The sequence below is a fragment of the Dunckerocampus dactyliophorus genome, chromosome 11 (assembly GCF_027744805.1).
Source record: "Dunckerocampus dactyliophorus isolate RoL2022-P2 chromosome 11, RoL_Ddac_1.1, whole genome shotgun sequence".
NCBI lineage: Eukaryota > Metazoa > Chordata > Actinopteri > Syngnathiformes > Syngnathidae > Dunckerocampus > Dunckerocampus dactyliophorus.
Window position 1 is genome coordinate 24,962,331 of NC_072829.1, and position 19,790 is coordinate 24,982,120.

The 19,790-nt window shown below is 41.8% G+C and overlaps 3 protein-coding genes across 7 annotated transcripts in view; 2 read left to right on the forward strand and 1 right to left on the reverse strand.

Moving 5' to 3' along the window:
* The window catches only part of ccng1 (cyclin G1), a 3,719-nt gene extending 477 nt beyond the window's left edge, over nt 1-3,242 (forward strand). The window contains exons 2-6 of the mRNA XM_054792650.1: nt 770-1,033; nt 1,115-1,368; nt 1,548-1,626; nt 2,079-2,189; nt 2,300-3,242. Of these exons, the coding sequence (XP_054648625.1) occupies nt 770-1,033; nt 1,115-1,368; nt 1,548-1,626; nt 2,079-2,189; nt 2,300-2,491 (900 nt within the window). The 3' untranslated portion in view covers nt 2,492-3,242. The remainder of the gene's footprint in view (nt 1-769; nt 1,034-1,114; nt 1,369-1,547; nt 1,627-2,078; nt 2,190-2,299) is intronic.
* nudcd2 (NudC domain containing 2) lies at nt 727-4,786 on the reverse strand. Its single transcript, XM_054792653.1, has 4 exons — nt 4,431-4,786; nt 3,911-3,959; nt 3,684-3,835; nt 727-3,581 (listed from the first exon to the last, which is right to left on the reverse strand). The coding sequence occupies exons 1-4, from the start codon at nt 4,617-4,619 to the stop codon at nt 3,498-3,500; spliced, it is 474 nt and encodes a 157-aa protein (XP_054648628.1). The 5' UTR covers nt 4,620-4,786; the 3' UTR covers nt 727-3,497.
* gabra6a (gamma-aminobutyric acid type A receptor subunit alpha6a) lies at nt 4,219-19,771 on the forward strand. Of its 5 annotated transcripts, none has more exons than XM_054792628.1 (10): nt 4,221-4,653; nt 5,283-5,389; nt 5,478-5,545; nt 6,405-6,625; nt 6,698-6,780; nt 6,863-7,006; nt 8,835-8,987; nt 10,471-10,721; nt 11,853-12,100; nt 15,457-19,771. In XM_054792628.1, the coding sequence occupies exons 3-10, from the start codon at nt 5,543-5,545 to the stop codon at nt 15,476-15,478; spliced, it is 1,125 nt and encodes a 374-aa protein (XP_054648603.1). In that variant the 5' UTR covers nt 4,221-4,653; nt 5,283-5,389; nt 5,478-5,542; the 3' UTR covers nt 15,479-19,771. The 5 variants fall into 5 exon arrangements, with proteins under 5 accessions (XP_054648599.1, XP_054648603.1, XP_054648602.1 ...); XM_054792627.1 differs by lacking the exon at nt 4,221-4,653 and adding an exon at nt 4,939-5,218 and having other exon boundaries at nt 11,856-12,100; XM_054792626.1 differs by lacking the exon at nt 4,221-4,653 and adding an exon at nt 4,943-5,218.
* Nucleotides 19,772-19,790: the final 19 nt, after the last annotated feature.

The following is a 19,790-nucleotide window of genomic DNA, read 5'->3' on the forward strand; positions in this document are numbered from 1 at the left end:
ATTTCCCTACATTAACTTGAAATACGCGATACCTGCATTTATTCGAAACGTTTTAGATCCGTGCCTGTGACGTATCTATGCTGCCCCCACCCCCACTCCATTTAAGTCCAGTTTGACAGCTGCTGAGTTGCATTAAGTCACAAGAATAACTTGGCTGTGAAAAGTCACGTCTGCAGGGCAAACTGGACGTACACAAAGCTGGTTGTCACACCCCATAGTGTTCATTTATCATATTGGGAGTCGATATTTACACAACTGCACTAATATGATTGAATACGTGACATGTATGAAACATTATAACCAACTTTTACAGAGATATCAAATAACCCTGTAAATGTGATTGTAGTTTGCAGAGGTATAAAACCGCAGAGCGGTGTAATTGTGTATTTTAGCTGCACGAGATGAGCAGAGTATTAACTGTTAACCACATTTAAATAGGTGGTTAAATTTGAAAGTTATAAATGGCGCACTCACCATTGACTCTGCCTGAGAGGTGAGTCTCCTCACATTACACAACACTAAACATCTGAGTTACAAGTGTACATTCCATTCTTTTATTATTGTGATGTGGGCTTATTGTTGCTTTAGATATTTTGTACTAAGCAGCCATGGTAGATATGTGTGACCATCAGCACACTTTTCCTCTGTACTATCACAGAAAAGCTTTAAAGAGATTTATATGTACTGTTAAGTTGTATTGAGGGAATAGGCTATTTGCGTAAAGAAGAAGAAAATGAATGATTAATAACTTTTTGTGATGTCCACATAGATGATTGACACGGTGACAGGACCTACAGCACTGCCTTTTGCAGTCCAATTGAAGGCCTTAACAGACCTGGAGGGCCGCTTCCAGCCAAAACTGAGTGGTTTGAGGATCATTGAGAGTGCACAGGATAATGGACTGAGGATGACGACCAGACTCCGAGAGCTGGAGGTGAAGGACCTGCTCACTCTGACCAGGTTCTTTGGTTTCAGCTCTGACACTTTCTCTCTGGCCATCAGCCTGCTAGACCGCTTCCTCTCGGTCATGAAGGTTTGTACAGTAACACCTGAAATTCAGGTCTTGTTGACGGTTACCAAATGTTCCACAGTTCTCAATGCCTGCTCTCTGCAGATACAACCAAAGCACCTGTCCTGTGTGGGTCTCTGCTGCTTCTACATCGCTGTGAAGTCCTCGGAAGACAAGAAAAATGTCCCCCTCGCCAACGACCTGATCCGCATCAGTCAGAACCGCTTCACCGTGTCTGACATGATGCGGATGGAGAAGATCATTATGGAGAAAGTCAACTGGAAGGTGAAGGCGCCCACTGCCCTCCGCTTCCTCCGCCTCTTTCACAGCCATGTCCAGGAGCAGCTTGGCACTGAGAGGTGAGGACAAGTCAGCACATCAACATCGCTCAACTAGACATGGCACTGAAAAGAGAACAGTAGCTAGAAGTATTTGGGACCTGTAGATTTTTGGATGCATGTCTTTATTCAGCAGATGAATTCATTTAGAATATAAATATGGTCAAAGTGGTTATTCTTAAAGATTTGTCTTTTAACAGTGAGAACTTCCTGAGCCTCGAGAGACTGGAGGCTCAACTGAAAGCTTGCCACTGCTCTTTTGTCTTCTCCAAATTGAAGGTAGGTGTCCTGCTAAATACTGAGGGTGCTTTCACATCGTGAGTTTGTTCGCTCGCGTTTGAATTCATTAAAAGGGCTTGTAAACATGGTTTCCCACCCCTGTTCGGTTTCTTTTACCATGGTAAAATAAATAAATGAAAACAGACCAAAATACAGTGAAGCCGCACTAAAAAACAACATGGAGTAACATTATGGGCATTCTAGCATGTGTCAGCAGCTAAGGAGGCGAACTTTAAGGGTGCATCTTGAGAAATGATTTTCATATGTGTGCTGAAATAAAACATATTGCTATTTGGCAATATGAACCTGAGGCTTCTTGGAGCTTTTGTATTGAAGGCCGAAATGGCTGGGAGGTTCCTGATCTTCTGACCACATGTCATGAAGTGAGGTTTTATTGCACACTTATTGTCACTTGTTAAAGTGAGTATCCTGTTTCTTCGGTTCGTCTGCAGCCATCTCTGCTTGCCATGGCTCTCTTGTGTCTTGAGGTTGACAACCAACATGACCCAGAGCACAGGGAGAACATTTCTGAGGCCCTGAACAATCTGCATAAGATACTGACTGTAAGTAACATTGTAGGAGGTCTTATTGGATACCACTGCATGTAAGTGGTTCAAGTATTACCACAACAAACTGTTCTTCCGTTTTAACTGTTAAACGCGTTTGTTTACAGCTCAAAGATGGCGATCTTGTGTGTGTGCGGGAGTTGGTGGGGAAATGCCTGGCTGAATACGCCACCACCAAGTGCTCCAGGCCCAACAGCCAGAGGCTTCGCTGGACAATTTCGGGAAGAACGGCTCGTCAGCTTAAGCACAGCTACTACAAGATCACTCATCTTCCCACCATACCTGAGTCAGCTTGTTAAAAGTCTTGGCCACCATGCCATCACCTGACCCGAAATTACCTTATTCTCTGATTGGATGTACCTTTTCAGGTGATTAGGCTTTTTTTTTTTTTTTTTTTTTTTTAACTTAAAGAGCCTCAACAGTGAGATGGCGTTCTCTAAGTTAAAACAGTTTTCCTACTTAACAGACAACTATCCTGTCACTTCTATTTCCGCGGGTGTGCGAGTGCACAAGTATGTCCTTGTTTGAATCCGTACCATGGTGTTTGGTATTTCCTGGAACGGGTTGTTTGTTTTAAGCTCAAAGTATTGAACCACCTAGGTCCTCAGTCCACCATGTGGAAGAGGAGGGAGAAGGATTTTGAGAAACAAAAATATGGAACCAAGAAATCGGGCCCAAAATCCTTAACTTCCACCCTAGGTTGCTAAGCTGTCTTGAATGCACACTCCTACCCAAGGTGTTTTTTTTTTCTTTTTTTCAAAGAGCAAGTTAAAGCTATTGGTGAAACCGCCACATTCACTTAACGTGAGCGGTCATCAGCGTTTGAAGATGAGGGTTTTTTTTCTCCATTTGATACATTTGATGGCACAGAGTGAAGCGCCACACGTTTTCAATTACGAAGACAATGGAATTTGCATTGCATTTCCTTTTCCAATTTCTTTGTGTTGTATGACAAGTGTCACTTTTAGTTCCAAAAATACATTCAAAAGGACTGAAAACACTATCTCCAAATGTACTTGTACCTTTCAATAAAACTTTATTGAAAAGCTATCTTTGAGTGCTTGTCGCTTCAAAAGCAACACCAGCGTGTCTACTGTCAACACTTGTCCTCTGTAGTACACTCAAACATGAGCTACTTCTGCATCAGGACCAGACTGGTGGGACAATCTCAAAGTAACATCCATTGGCAGTGAAACTTGGCTTCCTACATCATCAGATCTAGTCAGTCTACAGTTTCAGTTCCTTTGTGCTGTGGATACTCATTAGGCCAACCTGACAACCTCAGTATTAAATTATGTAGGCAAGTCACTTCTGTAAGCTGGAGAAGTCTGGACCACCACCAGCAAAGTTTCCAGAAATCTCTGCACCGCTGAAGTCAAATCCGGGATTCTGTAGAGGAAATATTCAGTGAATTCATAGCTGCCAGTGGAAGAAGCCGAGTGACCAATATATGAACTTGGTGTGCAACAGTTTAGCATTAAAACCACTAACCTCTCGCTGGAACCTTTCCAGCGTGAGCTTTCTCTGCATCTGGTCCTGGACCCAAGCATTGGCACAGTACTCTCCCTCTAACAAGGAAGACCAGCAGTTCCCAGCCTCTCTGTTGGTCTTCATCAGGACAATTCGGATGAGACATTTATCTTCTACAAAAAAAAACATGAGTGACATAGGAGACTCATCTGTAGAGTAGGCTGGATCAATGTATGTGCTCGTCCTACCGAGAGTCCATGTAGCTTCATCCGACACAGTTGTGCCAAACAACCTCCCCTGTCAAAACAATTACAAAATGTAAAGAGGGTGTTTCTTAAACTAATTTATAAATATGAAAATTAAACCACAACTTGAATAAAATAAATAGAAAAAAGCAGAAAATATTGTGATTTTACAATTATTTAATGCATAAAATGGTATTTCGATTTTTGGGCGTGCTCAGGTTAGAAAAATACATTATTTCCGCTTCCGGCCCTGTAGGTGGCGGTAATGACTCGCAAATGCCAACGTACACAAGGGGAAGAAGAAGTGGTAGTCGGTCATCACATAAATACAATTCATGCAACTATTTCACAATGTTCAGCTCCAAAATTCAACGTTTTCTTCCACAAGGTTGTGTGGGTGTCGGTTAAGTATATGCTGTTGTTTTCTTGTTATTACAAACAAGATAAACTATATACTTTCAGTCGCGCTGTACTCGTGACAAGCTTTTACGAATACAGCATTCCCACAATGACCAGGGTCTACCTTGATAACCTCTTTCCCTTTGACGTGCAGCTCGATGTCTCTGGCTCCCAAATGACATTTCACTTCTTTAGCAGACGTCCCCGGAGGAACGTTGACTTCGACAAAGACCTCCTCCATAGTTTGGCTCCATGAACCCCAGCTTGTCTGACAGGGGACCACCCCGCTCCTCTCGTCGAAGTGCACCGACATGTCGCGGATTCAATTTGATATTCTGATCGTAGAGGTAATTTGCTATTATAATTTACCGTAATATCTATATGACAGTTGCGAACATCTTGAATGTTTGGTTTTCTTGATTAGTTGCGTTGCTACAGAATCTGGCCAAATGTACAGGTATTCTTCCTCACATAGTAGTGATGTCATTTCCGGTTGTGTGTAAGGTTACGTTGCCATCTAGTGTCCATTCCACACAACACAGCCTTGTTATGATTTACTCGAGGCTTTTTCTACGTTTGAAAGCTAATTTTCACCAACCGCTCTGTAGTCCCCATTTTAGATTGCCTACTGATTATTATTTATGGAAAAATCCAAAAGAATACACAGTTTGTCTAAAAATGGAGAGGATTTACTAATCTTATAATTGGATTACAAGTCCTTTCCTGATGTCTATAGTGCCCCTATGCACAAGTACAGGTCACAGCACCAATAAGGACCCACCTTGCTTTCTGCTCCTTTTACTTACTTTTTAAAACATATTTATGATCTGAAAAGTTAGTTTTGGAGCATTTATTTCTAAAGATGGCCATTCCTTTCCTGTATTGCCTTCTTGCCTGTGTCTGCCGGATAAGGTAAGTCTTGTCAAACATTTGCCAGACATTTAAAACATTGAATGTTGTACTTTGTTATTTTCAGTCTAGCTAACGCAAATGCAAATGAGAGGATTTACTCAGACAACATCACTCGCATTCTGGATCGGCTTTTGGATGGTTATGACAACAGGCTACGACCTGGATCCGGAGGTACCCATAGACACAACACCTTGCATATCTACAATACACATTATTTGCATGATCTTGTATTGTTGTGCATTTTTGGTTTGTGTTCCAGGCGGCATTACAGAAGTGAAAACAGACATCTTTGTCACAAGCTTTGGACCTGTGTCAGATGTTGATATGGTACGAGGAGGTGTGGTGACAGTAGTGCGAGACACACACCAAAAAACTCACGACAGTGACCAATGACTGCCTGCCTTTTGGGCATCCTGCCACGAGACCATCTAATGAGCTGTAATCTGTTTGACCAGCTCTATAACGCCATTAGTGAAGGCTTCTGAATCAATATGACAACATGTCAGCCACGGAGGGCTTAATGGACTGATTAATGATTATCTAATGAGTGACAAGCAACTGTCATTGACAGGTCTTGTTTCTGCAAAGAGAGAAAGTTGAAATGACTTACAGGTGTTATGATACATGCTAGTGAACAGGTTATAACTAGGGATGCTCCAATCAGGGTTTCATGCTGCCGATTCCCACACCAATCATCCAGGACTGAAATCACATGGACACGGAGCCTCTGCGAACTCGGTGTCTTCCACTGCTGAGAAAGATTGGTCAGCTCGTCCGATGAATTCAATTATTTTTCAGGATATTAGCTTAGCCTTCTGACTGTCACACACAAATGCGCGAGTGTTAGCCACATGGCTACATAATATATATTATATTACATTATATGTTACATTATATAACTGATGATCACACCGTAAGCCTCGAAAATTCACACTTCTCCGTCAAATGTTTAACTGCCAAAGATGTTAGGTAAATTGAGACACTGCACGAAAGGATCGCTGCGGGCTGCAAGAGTGCTAGCCACAGGTGATCGGCTTTTGTGATCATCGTTGAAAGGCATGTATCGGCATATGCCGATCTCGTGATTTTTCACAGAAATCGTCCGATGCCGATCGGCAGCCGATTGATTGGAGCACCCCAAGTTATAGACGTTTTTTGAATTCATTCCAACTTGTTTGCATTTCAGGAATACACCGTGGACATGTTCTTTCGACAGATGTGGGTTGATGAAAGGCTTAAATTTGAGGGTCCCATTGAAATCCTACGGTTGAACAACCTCATGGTAGACAAGATCTGGACACCGGACACATTTTTCCGCAACTCCAGAAAGTCCATTTCCCACAACATGACCACACCTAACAAGCTTTTTCGTATTATGCAAAATGGGACTGTCCTCTACACAATGAAGTGAGCCTATACATTGCATAGGTTATTATTCATGGACAACAAATTGATTCCTGTTTGCCTTCTTTTTGTTAGACTGACAATAAGGGCAGAGTGTCCGATGAGGCTTATGGACTTCCCCATGGATGGTCACGCTTGTCCTCTCAGGTTTGGCAGCTGTGAGTAACACACATGGTTATGATCAACACAGTGAGTAAAATAAATATTCACTTTTTTATTTGGCAAAAAATGACTTTTCAGATGCCTACACCAGCAGTGAAATAGTTTTCACCTGGAGGAAGGGCCCAATAGCGTCTGTGGATTGTCCCAAAGAGTCCATGAGTCTTTTGCAGTATGATCTGGTGGGACAGACTTTGTCCAGTGAGGTTTTCAAGTCAAACACAGGTACTAGGCACACTCCACACATACAGTAGATGGATAGATACTGTATTTATAGTATTTCTATGTACAACACATCAGATAAACATGTCTAATCAGTGCAATGGTGTATTTTGTAAGAGGTATACCATGCAGAATATTACTTATGCAGTTAAGCCCAAAATGATTCGTACTCCAAATTTTGACTTGAAGTTACTTTTGCTAGATGTTTTCTGACAAAATTGAGACGAGCCTTAACGTTCTTTTTGTCCAGCAGTGGTTTTAGTCTTGGAATTCTGCCATGCAGGCTGTTTTTGCCCAGAGTCATGAACACTGACCTTAACTGAGGCAAGTGAGGCCTGCAGTTCTTTGGATGTTGTTGTGGGGTCTTTTGTGACGTCTTGGATGAGTCGTCGCTGCGCTTTTGGGGTAATTTTGGTTGGAGGGACACTCCTGGTAAGGTTCACCACTGTTGCATGTTTTCACCATTTGTGGATAATGGCTCTTACTGTGGTTCGCTGGAGTCTCAAAGCTTTAGAAATGGCTTTATAACAATTTCCAGACTGATCGATCTCAATTAATCTCAGTTAAGGTATGTTTTAACAGGGGGGCGATCACTTTTTCACACAGGGCCATATAGGTTTGGATTGTTTTTTTTCTCCCTTAATAATAAAAACTGCATTTTGTGTTCAGTTGTGTTGTCATTGCCTAATATTGAAATTTGTTTGATGATCTGAAACATTTAACTGTGACAAACATCCAACAAAATAAGAAATCAGGAAGGGGGCAATACAGCACCGTATATGTGCACAAAATAAAGTCAGTTATGTCAGATTGTCAAAAAAATACAACAAAATATGAAGTATGCATTGGAATAGGTACACACGGTACCTATTCTGTTTGTATAAAGTAATGTGTAACGAGCTCTGTATGTGCAATTGCACATGCACAGTATACAACAGCAGAGTACTGATACATGAGGCACTGTATTGTCCATGAATAGAAGCACACATGTAAGGGTAAACCAATGGACACCAATGGATTTGAAATAAAACAAGATAAGATTAACTTTAAATTTAGGAGATTTCACAAAAATAATTATAGCCATTTTATGTAGCGGACCCATTTTTTCAGGCGCACAATTTGCATAATTGTAATTGTGTAACCATCACTTAAAGCCAAAGTCTGTTGACCCAAATCATGACTTTCCCTCATGCGAATGAGTCACCAGGCCTTCACTAGCTGTTTGTTTGTGGGTCTTGATGCCTTCAAGTAACTGAAAAGTATGCTATTCTGGCTTGCGAGCTAACTGTAATGTATCGGGCACCCCTCCAGGATATGTCACGTGGTCGAGCCTAATGGTGTGCCTTTAGCAACTACAGTACAGGCTTTAAAGCTCTAAGCGATGCATAGACAGAGAGTAAAGATGGCAACGTGCAAGAGCATTTTGTCTTTTCACCAGATGAAGAAATGCTCCCCTGCTGTGGTGAACCTAGCAGAATCCTGAAAAACGACTGAGCTGTGATAGTCATTCATCAAGCAGGCAGAGAATCAGTGTGTGTGTGTGTGTGTGTGTGTGTATGTGTGTGTGTGTCAGCTTATTTTTGGTTTGTGAAAGCATGCATGTGTTTAGACAGAGCAACGTTGTGCATAATGACACTGGAGGCCACCTCCTCCCTCTTGCGCTCTCTCCATCCTTTTTATGTGTGATGTTAGTGCAGTACAAACACTTTCTATATAGCCCTATGCCCCAGCAGCTATTTAGTTTCAAGAGCAAGCAAGGGCATTGATTGTGCACTCACCCTCGCTCTGTCCCTCAGGGCTGCTGTCTTCACAAATGCTGTTTATCTTACAGGTCACTACTCTGTGCAGGTGGTCCATTTCCACCTGCAGAGGAAGCTGGGATATTACCTCATCCAGACGTACATCCCACTTATCATGGTTGTCGTGCTGTCACAAGTTTCTTTCTGGATCAACAAGGAGTCTGTTCCTGCACGTACAGTGGCTGGTATGTCACCTGCCATTTCTAACATGCGACAATAGGCATGCATCCGCGTTGCATGTTTTGATTAGAAAGGGACCACACCTCTTAAGTTACCGTTGTTGGTGTTGTACAAATTGAGATCACGTTAACCCATTTTACACTTCAAAAAAAAAAAAAGTCACATATCACTACTATGATTAAATGAAAAAAGAAAGACATTCAAAAAATCTCTAATATATCATATGTATTTAAAAATATATAATATATCTTGTGTTAAGATTATAATATGTAGATATATACTGTACATGCAGTACATTTAACACGTTTTCCATCCATCCATTCATTCCATAACATTGCGATGGTAGTGTGGGGGTGCCCCATCTTGCTGAAAATTAAACTCCACTTCTTCAAAGTCTTCTCCAATACTTGGCATGACAGACTTTTGCAGCAAGTGTATAGTGTTCCCTCGTTTATCACGGGGGATAGGTTCCCAAAACAGCCAGCAATAAGTGAAATCCGCAAAGTAGCCAACTTTATTTGTTTACAATTATTATGTATGTTAAAGGCTGTGAAACCCCTCACAATACACTTTATACACTTTTTTCAGACAGCCGTTAACATTTTCTCACATATCTCTCTTGTTTAAACACTCTCAAAGTTCAAATTTTGTGTGAATGTGAATGATCAATCTACTAGGTTGGACACAAGAAATTATTAAGTGACTCATGCGACGTCCCCCGTCCTGGCGCCTTTCGGCTGTAGCTTTTTTGTATCCTTGTTAAAACAGGTTGCTGCTGCCGTCGTATTTTCCTCCTCCTCGTCCTACTCCTTGAAGATTAATTTATTCCGTAGGGGGTTAGCTTCTTCTTCTATTGTTTATTGGCGGTTAGCAAGCAGCTGACACAGTTAGCTAGTTTGCTAGCCACCATTGACCACAACAGGAAACGGCACGAAGGAGATTGATTGACAATGGTCTACAGTCAATCAGGACACAGAACACAATGGGCGGGTTCTCCCTTAGCCAGTAAGGACAGTTGTGGCTCTATATTTAGCTGGCTATTGTCTACTGTGGGTTCCTTATATGCTCGTACGTGTACTTAAATACTGAGACGAGGTGGCGCTGCGCATGTTTTCAACTCACATGAGTATACAACACCCTCTAATGGTAGCAGTAGTAAATTCAATAACAGACACAAACAACAGAGCACGGATAGATTGCTCCTATACACCACAAGGACGCAGAACACAATGCGCTGTTAAAAAAAAAACATGAAAAATTGCACATTAAATAATCCGATGTAGTGAGGGAACACTGTACATTTTTGGGACACCCTGAAAATCAGAGAGCAGTGCAAATGACAATAACAACACCAGCATTCGCAAGAAATGGAAAAGGAAGGCATTTCAGGAAATGAATACCGGCGTTATAATAGAACATCTCCTTATGCTTGATAAAAACATCTCAGATGTTTTTTCTCTCCCTTGATATGTGCTTTGTTCCCCCCAGGCATCACCACAGTGCTAACAATGACCACCTTGAGCATCAGTGCCCGCCAGTCACTGCCCAAAGTAGCCTACGCCACAGCCATGGACTGGTTCATCGCCGTGTGTTTCGCCTTTGTGGCATCGGCCCTTGTCGAGTTTGCAGCTGTTAACTACTTTGCCACGCTGCAGGCCAACCACCTGAAGAAAAAGAAAGTCCGGCAAGACAAGCTGGAGGTTCTAGCGACAGCTAGCGACGATGAAGACACAATTTCGGTGAGCGCCAACAAACACTAACTTTGCCGCTTCAGTTTTCATGTTTGCGACTTCCCAAATGTTGTTTGAGCAAATGACCGAAGGTCTGAACAAGGATAAATCTGGTAAATACTGGCTTTTCACACAAATATTGTTTTTAGTATATAATTAAAAAACATGACAAAACATGATTTTAAAAGCTGCCGCTGCAAAGTTAATGGAACTTAAAACGTGATTCGCTTCCAATCAAAACAAGTATTGTTGTCACCATCTGTTGGTGTGTTTGCAAGATGACTCAAAAACTGCAAAATGAAAATGACCATGGAGTGTCATCACTTTTTCACCGCTATAAATCATCATCTGTGGCAACCCCCCCATGGGTTATGCTCAAAATGCTTTGTCAGACATGCAAGCCTAGTAATCTTCATTAGATTGTGCAAGTGTACCTAATGCTTTTGCCAGTTAGCTACACTCTCGATTCACTTTGCTCATGTATTAAACGTCATTAAATGTCCTAAAATCCTTCATTTGTAAACGCAACATACGGCCCTCAGATTTTTTTATGCATGAACATGGTCGCTACCAATGGCGAACCTTGGTTTCTTCTGTGCTGCTGAGAATATTAATGATGAACAGGAAGCTACAGTGAAAACAGGCCATGCTTCAGAAAAAGGTTTCTTTCTTTTAAAATGCATTTCCAACTTCCATAATCATCCCTCGCCTCCTCCATTATTCCCATTCCGGGCACACTACACATTAAATAGTAATATGTTCCATTGTAGAGCTCTCATCTGTGGCTATAGGCTTTATGCTAATACAGTAAGCCACCGTGGCGTCCTCTTGGGATGTGTCTCACGTGCGGGGCTCATGGTTAGATGTTTTAAAAATAGCCTCAGTGTGAGAAGAACTACAGCACTCCTCCCTGGATAATCTGCCAGCATCCAATGGGCATCCATCAGATGACCTGCTGTGTTCTATATGGCTGTTGGCATGCCATTGGGAGAAAGCTTCTGTGGGAACAAACAATACTCACAGCCTCGTGTACATGACACCACTAACACTGCACTCCATACACACGCTGGCTGGCTGACTGGATAAACACTAACAGCATTTTACCCCCCCCCCCCCCCCCCCCCCCCCACCACCTCTCAGCAGTCCACCACCGGCCCTCAAGAAGGCCTGAAGAGGAGAAACCACTCAATGTGTCCCAGCGAACCAGCAGAGGCTCCGCCCCTGCCGATATTCCTTCAACAGGGCTCAGCTTTTCCACAAATCCCACAGCTGGCTGGGACCAGCCCCATCGACAAGTACGCCCGCATCCTCTTCCCCCTGACCTTTGCACTCTTCAACCTCGTCTACTGGTACATCTACTTAGCCAAGGACACCATGGAGAGAGCCAGGTATGCTCCTGGAAGGACCTGATGATCATTTTCATGCCGTCGTGTGTCACTAAATGTCAATCTGTTACAAATATCCTCATCACCTACCACATTTGTGCCAAAAAGCGATAGTATACATTAGAGTCATATTACGCTGTAGAGATGTTTGGTTCGCTGTCTTATACACTATACAGTATACAGGAGCGGACCTACCATTAGGCAAACACGGGCAATTGCCTAGGGCCCTGATATTTCCAGGGGCGCCTAAACGTCTCTTTACTGTTTTAGTCTTAATTCACGTGCTTAAAACAACATGAAAATACATAATCTATCATGATCGATTCGACTTCTTCCCCCTCCCTTGTCATGCAATGGACTATTGGACTATGTTACTGAGCATGCGCACGTTGATTCAGGAAGACGGCGGCAAAAACTAATTTGTCAGCACGGTGTGGCAGAGGATGAAGCGGAGCTCCTGAGTGGGGCAGAGAAGAGTGGGAGGAAAGTACACAGTGTTTATCAAAACTACCGAAGGTGTCAGCCTTCTTCATATACGATATACACACAACAACAAGAGCCAGATGCTCTTTACAGTAGCACTGCTGTCAGATGTGCGTATTATTATTTTTTTTAATTATTATTTTTTAATTTTTTTTAATTTAATTTAATTTTTAAAAATTTTTTTAATTTAATTTAATATTTTTATTTTTTTAATTTTTAAACTTTTTTAAAACTTTTTTTTTTACTTAAAAAAAAAAAAGATGTGCGTATTAAAGTGGTCAGCTACATTAAATTTTGCTTAATGTTCTTATCAATGACAGTAAAAGCGTTGTTAGGTAATGCACGAGGATTTTAAGGACTTTATCTTGCTCAGGATTTTTATTTTCATATTTATCCTTGCTACTAACAAGTGTGAATATGAAAAAAATTCTTAAATATTAACATAACTATATTTTAACTAACATATCATGGTTGTCGTAATGTGTAATGTGTAACATAACTATATTAACATTGATAAATATGAATATTACTTTCTTTGCACTTTGCACTTTGTGTGTTTGTCTTAGCCCCTGGTTGAGGCTGGTGTCACACAAAAGCCAAAGAAAAAGACAGAATTCATCCTTTTCATGGTTGGATTCTGAGGTCTCCCTTGACTTGATGCAATACGGCACTTTTGTGTGACCTCTCCCCTGCGATTTGGTCAAATGCTGAAACAGACAACCTCGGGAGTGTTCAGCTGCGTTAAGGGTGGTATAAACACTGACAGATCAGTGTCATGTTGTTGATTTTCAGGCGATTTGGGATTAAGGATTAAGAGATTTTCCATTGTTTAACATCATGGCCGGGAAATGAGGTGACTATTATTGTATTCCGCACATGCATTGTATCACGTATCAGACATGTCAGTTGGCCTTTGAGCCTGATGGGATCAGGAGCAGCGACAGGTCACTAATATTCATGAGCAAAGTGGCACGACATTGACGGATGAACGGCTTAACCCCAACACGAGTCAGGTAGCACTTTCCTACGGAATCTCTAATAAGCTATGCTGCCCGACATTTGCCCTTCCCGGTTGGGATTTAACCTCCATCCTTCGCAGCCATGTGTGACGAGGCAATGGATAGAAAAATAGAATAAAATAGATGGAAGATAGTAATCTCTAATGCACAGTAAGAGGCAAATAAGGTGATGTTTTATTCAAGCCTGTGCTGTGGCTTTCCTCACAATACTGTGGAACACGCTTATCTTGACGCCTTTTGGACTGGCTGACCTCGACACAGGCAGTTGTCAATACTGTATAGCGGAAATCCAAAGCGAAACGAACCATTACTTGCATATTTACTTTGGACATATGGAGAGTGGGCCTTTGTTCCGTCAAATTGTTTTCCTTCATGCGAGCATATTTTATTTGGATTCTTCTGTTTTCATAGGATATTGTAGTGACGGGAGTATTGTGTATGGTTCTGTGCTGTGATTCACGGTGTGGGCTATAGGGGGCAGAAGAGCTGCCTCGTCTTGCTGCAAGGCAGGGGTGTCCAAACTTTTTCCAGCGAGGGCCACATAGTGAAAAATGAAAAGCTACAAGGGCCACTTTGATATTTTGTAAAGCAACACATGTAGATATGCTGAGACGTTATATATATTTCAAGAAAAAAGTGCATCTTAACTTTATGGCATTTGTGAAAAGCGTATTATTCGTACGAACTTTTGTCTTTGCTCTTCTTTTTTCATTTTTGCTGTTGTTTTTTTTTTTTCAATTTTCCAAATATTTCAACTTTCTTCTTAAATAAACTTTGTAAATGTTCTTTTTTTAAAATATTATGACTTTATTCCTATAATATTATGACTTTATTCTCATATTATAACTTTTTCCCCAACGTAATTTTCCAAAAATCACCACTTTGTCATTAGTTTCTCATATTACGACTTAAAAAAATAACATATTTTTTCTTTAATATTTCAATTCTATACTACTAAAATGACTTTATATAATATTACAACTTCATTCTTGTATAATTGAGCCTTTTTTCTCATGAGAATACGACTTTTTCTTTTAATATTTTGACTTTATTCTTGTAAAATTAGAGTTGTTTTTTCCATTTCTGCTGTTGTTGTTGTTGTTTTTTTTTCCCAACTATTTCAACCAATTCTCAGTGGATTAAATTTGGACACCCCTGTTCTAGGGCATAACAGATTACTCGATTAATTGAAACAACAAGTAATTATTAATTGCAGCCCTAAATTTTAGTATAAGGTCTGAAAACTTTACACCAAAACTCATACGTAACCCGGGCTCCTCCTGTAATAATAATAACTGGGATTTGATGACATATCGTAGACCAGTTGACGACATAAGCGGGACCGACTTAAGCAAGCTCTGCTGTCATAGATTTACAGCATAAAAGAATGCCATTGAATGCATCATGCTTTTATGTAAGGGTTACCTGAGGGCTGCCCAAACCCCCAAATGCTTCAATGAAAACTCTCTTTCTCCACGGGGACTTGGCCACACAGGCAAATAAATCAGCGCTCACTTTGAACGACTCCTTATAATAAGTGGGCCACTTCTCCAACGCAACCAAGAAAGAGAAGAGAAGGCAGAGCGATGTGTTACGTAACGCCCGGGAAGTGCAAATCTGCTCATCATGCTTCTCGTGTTCCTGTCAGGGAACTTTTTTTTGTGTGTGTGTGTGTGTGTGTGTGTGTGGTTGTTTTGTGTGCCGAATGATGTGAGAGTGGAGAAGAGCTGAATCACATCTTTACATATTTTCACTGCATCACTTTTGCTGCAGGAGCAATGTCACGTGCGTGCGTGTGTTCTGCGGCCTACACATCGACGGGGCTAAGCTTGTGTCGTATGTATGCTGGTCTTGCAGGGATGTGGCTCCAACCTCTTAAAAAGCAAGAGGACCAGGAACAGGGCACGTGCAGGAAGAGAGACCACCCTCCCCCATCATCTCTCTCTCTCTCTCTCTGTGAAGCTCTCAGCATTTGTTCTGCTCTCATCTGACAGAGGAAATGAATCAGAAACTCATTTATTCTCCTGCCGCACATCTATTCATTTCACAGGCTGTGACCGCTGCCCACTTGTGTTCTGATCAGTACGCTGAAGAGCCGCCCTTCACGGGCCCTCCGTCGCTTTCACATCTCCGCACTCGTCAATGCAGACCACGACGGGCCGATACGACCCGCGTTGGCGCCCACCCTCTTCCCTCCCTCCCGACAGGCTCACAAGGCGCAAGACACATCAAAAAGGAAGCGGATGATATCATCTATGATGGCTGCACCTGCTTTGTGATGCAAGAGTGAACCAACGCTCTACACAGCCCTCTACAGAGCGCAGCTCTCACTACAAGCACATCAAAGACGACTGGAGAGGAGGCTGGCATCCTTCCTCGTGGCTCCAAAATGTGCTCAAAGCTCAGAAAATGAATGGCAAGAGTGGGCTTTGCTTCCCACCTTTGTGTCCCGTGTGGCTGTGTTGGGATTCTGCTGCAGACTGCTTTGGAAAACATTGCATTAGGAAGGCCGGATCGTGTTTCATGGATGGTAGTGCAACGTTAAAAAGTAATGGATCTAGATTGAGTAGAGAGCACAAGTGCTTTTGTGTTAGCAGGGCACTTCCTGTAGGTTTACTAGGGAAAGGATGGGACCATACCATTTATTAACCTAGGGCAGAGGGGAACGGTTGCATCATGACGCAACTGGTAAAAGGAGACATTTCGCTAACTAAAGAGGCATGCGTAACAAATCTGTTTCCTGACTTTTTTCTGTTCTGTATGAACCCCGATGACGCAGAATGGGGGGGACAAAGTAGTGACGGCGTCAGCAGAAAGGGTCGTTTCCTGGTGAAAACAGGAGCGTTGAGGTTGAGTAGTGACCTGAATGTAAGACAGTAGTTTTCTATAGAAAAAAAGTATATTTGGACTCTACAAAACAACAGGTGCCGCCAAGCTACTCTTCCTCCAGGCTTTTCTTCCTGTCACTCACACCAATGACCTGGAGAGATGCGACCCCTACACAGTGACCCATTGGAATAAAAAGTGTGTCAAAGGTTTGTAGCAAGTTAGCGAACAACATCGGAAGAGTTAGGATGCTAATTTTAAGACAATGGTTATCCATGAGGCTGAGTCATCAAAGAAACTGTCAAAGAGATATGATATCCATTTTTATTGCAATCTACCAGTTGTCATTTCACTGCTTCATTCATGATTCAATTTGATTTGGGCTTAAAAATATTTCTCCAAAAGCAGTTCTTATATTCAGTCGTCTTGTATGCGAGTTGTTCCTTTTTAGCAGGGTGAGATTTTTCTACCACAGGGTGGGCAAACTACGCCCCAGGGGCCCGCCAAGCATTTGAATCCTGCCCGCCAGTTGCTTCTGAAGTATTTCATTTAAACGTTGAACATACAAGCCGGCAACATGACTTGCAAGTAGTCAGAGTCAGTCAATTTTAAGGAGCTTTTCACATGCAGCGATCCAGACAACTACCGCACCCATGGTGCCAAACAAATCTGACACACAACTTAAACTACCCCCTGCACTGGGAAGTAAAAAAGAAGGGACGTTCACATACCCTTTAAGAATCAAATGTTTTATCTTTCACAGTTCATATTCCGGGTGTCTTATTCAGTTAAAAAAAAAAAAAAAAAGTAAAATTTGATGTGATCTGATGTTAAAAGTGGTCCTGGAAAAAGGGACACAAGCACATATAGCAGATCGTATGACACTTCTACAGACAAAATAAGACAAATAATTCCATGTGGGCTGTTAGAATTATAAACTTAAACTAGTGTGCATGTATCAAATATGTAGTCTCGCCCCCCCGGCCAATTCTGCTAACTCAATGCGGCCCGCGACTCAAAACGTTTGCCCACCCCTGTTTTACCAGCTGCAAAATAATGGTAGAGTCTGAAGTAAGGTTTACAATTGAATATTAAAAGGAGTAGATGCAAACAATTGCAATGCCAGCGCTGGAGAGAACGGTCAGCCTCCCAACCAAGGTCTAGCGAGGTCCAAGCGGTCTCTAAAGTGAAACTTAGTTCCTCTTCCTCATATGCCTGCTGTGGAGGCGGTCTCAATGATCAGGAAAGTTACCGTTAACTGTTTGTTGGTGTATTGGTCTGCTCTGGTTTCAACTAATCTTTGGCTTGGAGGCTGGGCGTTTCAGCCAGGAGACAAAAGGATGACCATCTCTCTGTTGTAGATAAGCACATACATGTTGCCTTAGCCATCCAGAGTGGAAAACATTCCATTCCTAACAGGGCCAATACGGTACCTCCTCTGTCTGTCTGCATTTTTATCCACATTTGCACTAAAATGTAATGTGTCCTGCACATGTACTAGACCTTTATATTATAAAGGTAAATGTTATAAAGTTTATAACATTTCATGTCAATCAAATTGTGCAGTTTGTGTGTAATCCTGCTAACTAACTAACACACTGTGATCAAAAGCAGACCTCCACCAAGGCTTAAAGGTCCCATATTCTACGTTTAAAAGTGGTCTGATTAAGCTGTACAGGGAACACGCTGTTTTGTGGGTGCATAGTCGTCTGGGAAGTGGTGGTGTACACATGGGGCGGGCTCATCTAGCTCATCAGCGGCGGTATCATACGCTTTTTCCTTCAAGATATGAAAACCCAGAACTTTTAAAGCAAGCGTTTGAGCTTCTCTTCTCTCAAAATTGGAGCCAACAAGTGAGGCAGATGATAGATTTTTGGCACATTTGGTGCTCATAATCAGCATCTAGGAACACTACTCTGCCGACATAATTAAAAAGTACTTTTGCATTAAAAAAAGTGTCCCCTCTGAAGTCAATGTGTGTTAATGGCTAAAAATAAAAGTTTTATCCAGAGTGATAATTCCTTGGTATAGCAGCCTACATAAGCACAATATTCCCAACATGATTAGATGTGATCTACCATTTGATATGTAAATAGCGGTCATATCTGGATCACATCTGGATGTAACCTGGGCTTTATTGACGAGATAACAGAGGTGGGAGCAAGTCAGTGTTTTGCAAGTCTCGAGTGTTTAATCTCAAGTCTCGAATCAAGTCTCAAGTCAAGACAAGACGGGTCAAGTCAAGTCTGAAGTCATGGGCTTGACATTTTTGAGTCCTTACAAGTCATAAGTACCGTTAATTGTCTCCCAAAGAAAATGTCCTTTTAACAATATAATCTCATAAATGTATTTTGAATTGCTTTATTTTTAGTTTAGTTTAGTTTTAGGATTTAGTCAGTGCACAGAAATGTAATCAACAGATTCATTTTTTGTTCATAAAGCTGATTGGTCGTTAATCGACGTATTCACTGAGACAGATTCAAAGGGAAAATATGTTGTCTTGCTGGAAATTATATGACAATCATGCTACTGAATACCTGGAATGGGGGGCGTGACTTGTTGGAGCATGTTTTGTATGTCCTTGGTGTAGGCTCTTATTTTGTTAGACTTCCTGTTTGGTCCCGTGTTTTATGCTGCTTTTACTTTCCTGATGACGCGCACCTGGCGCTAGTTTAAGTTTCCCTTGACTTAGTTCAGCCGGCGGCGTCATTTTTTGCTGGATGTGTGTTCTGGCTATATGCTTCTGCTAGTTTCCTTTTTTCTGCTCTGCGGTAATTAAAGCCTTTTTACCTGCACTGGGTTCCTGTCTCTGCATCTGGGGGTCAGTGCCGCACCAGTTCCTGACATTAAGCCTAGATCACAGCCTTGGCCGTGAGGTTTTTGGCATTCCTCAAATTGCTGTGTTTTTGTTTTTGTTTTGTGCGTGGAGAGGGTAGTTGTGGTGACCAAGATGGAGTAAGAGCTCCACACGCAAGGAGGACGTATGAAATATCTGAATGTCCGTACAGCCGATGTCGACCTAGGCTTTACTCAACACATTCACCGAGAATCTCAAGTCTTTTCAAGTCATCAGACTAAAGTCGGAGTCAAGTCCCAAGTTAATGATGTCAAAGTCCAAGTACTTTGCGGAAATTCGCAAAATAACCACAATCAACGAGGGATTACCTATATTGAAAATGGAGAATTGTCACAGTCTAAAAGACGCTGGAGTCACTGTTTCTATTGCTAAAAGTCACGGTTTCGATCACTGTCATCCATTATTAGATAATGCAGCTTTATAGATGAGAAGAAGTTACACACCGTGAAAGCTTCCATGTGAATTGTTTGACCTTGTTGTTGGCAAAAATCAGAGTAAAAGTAATGCC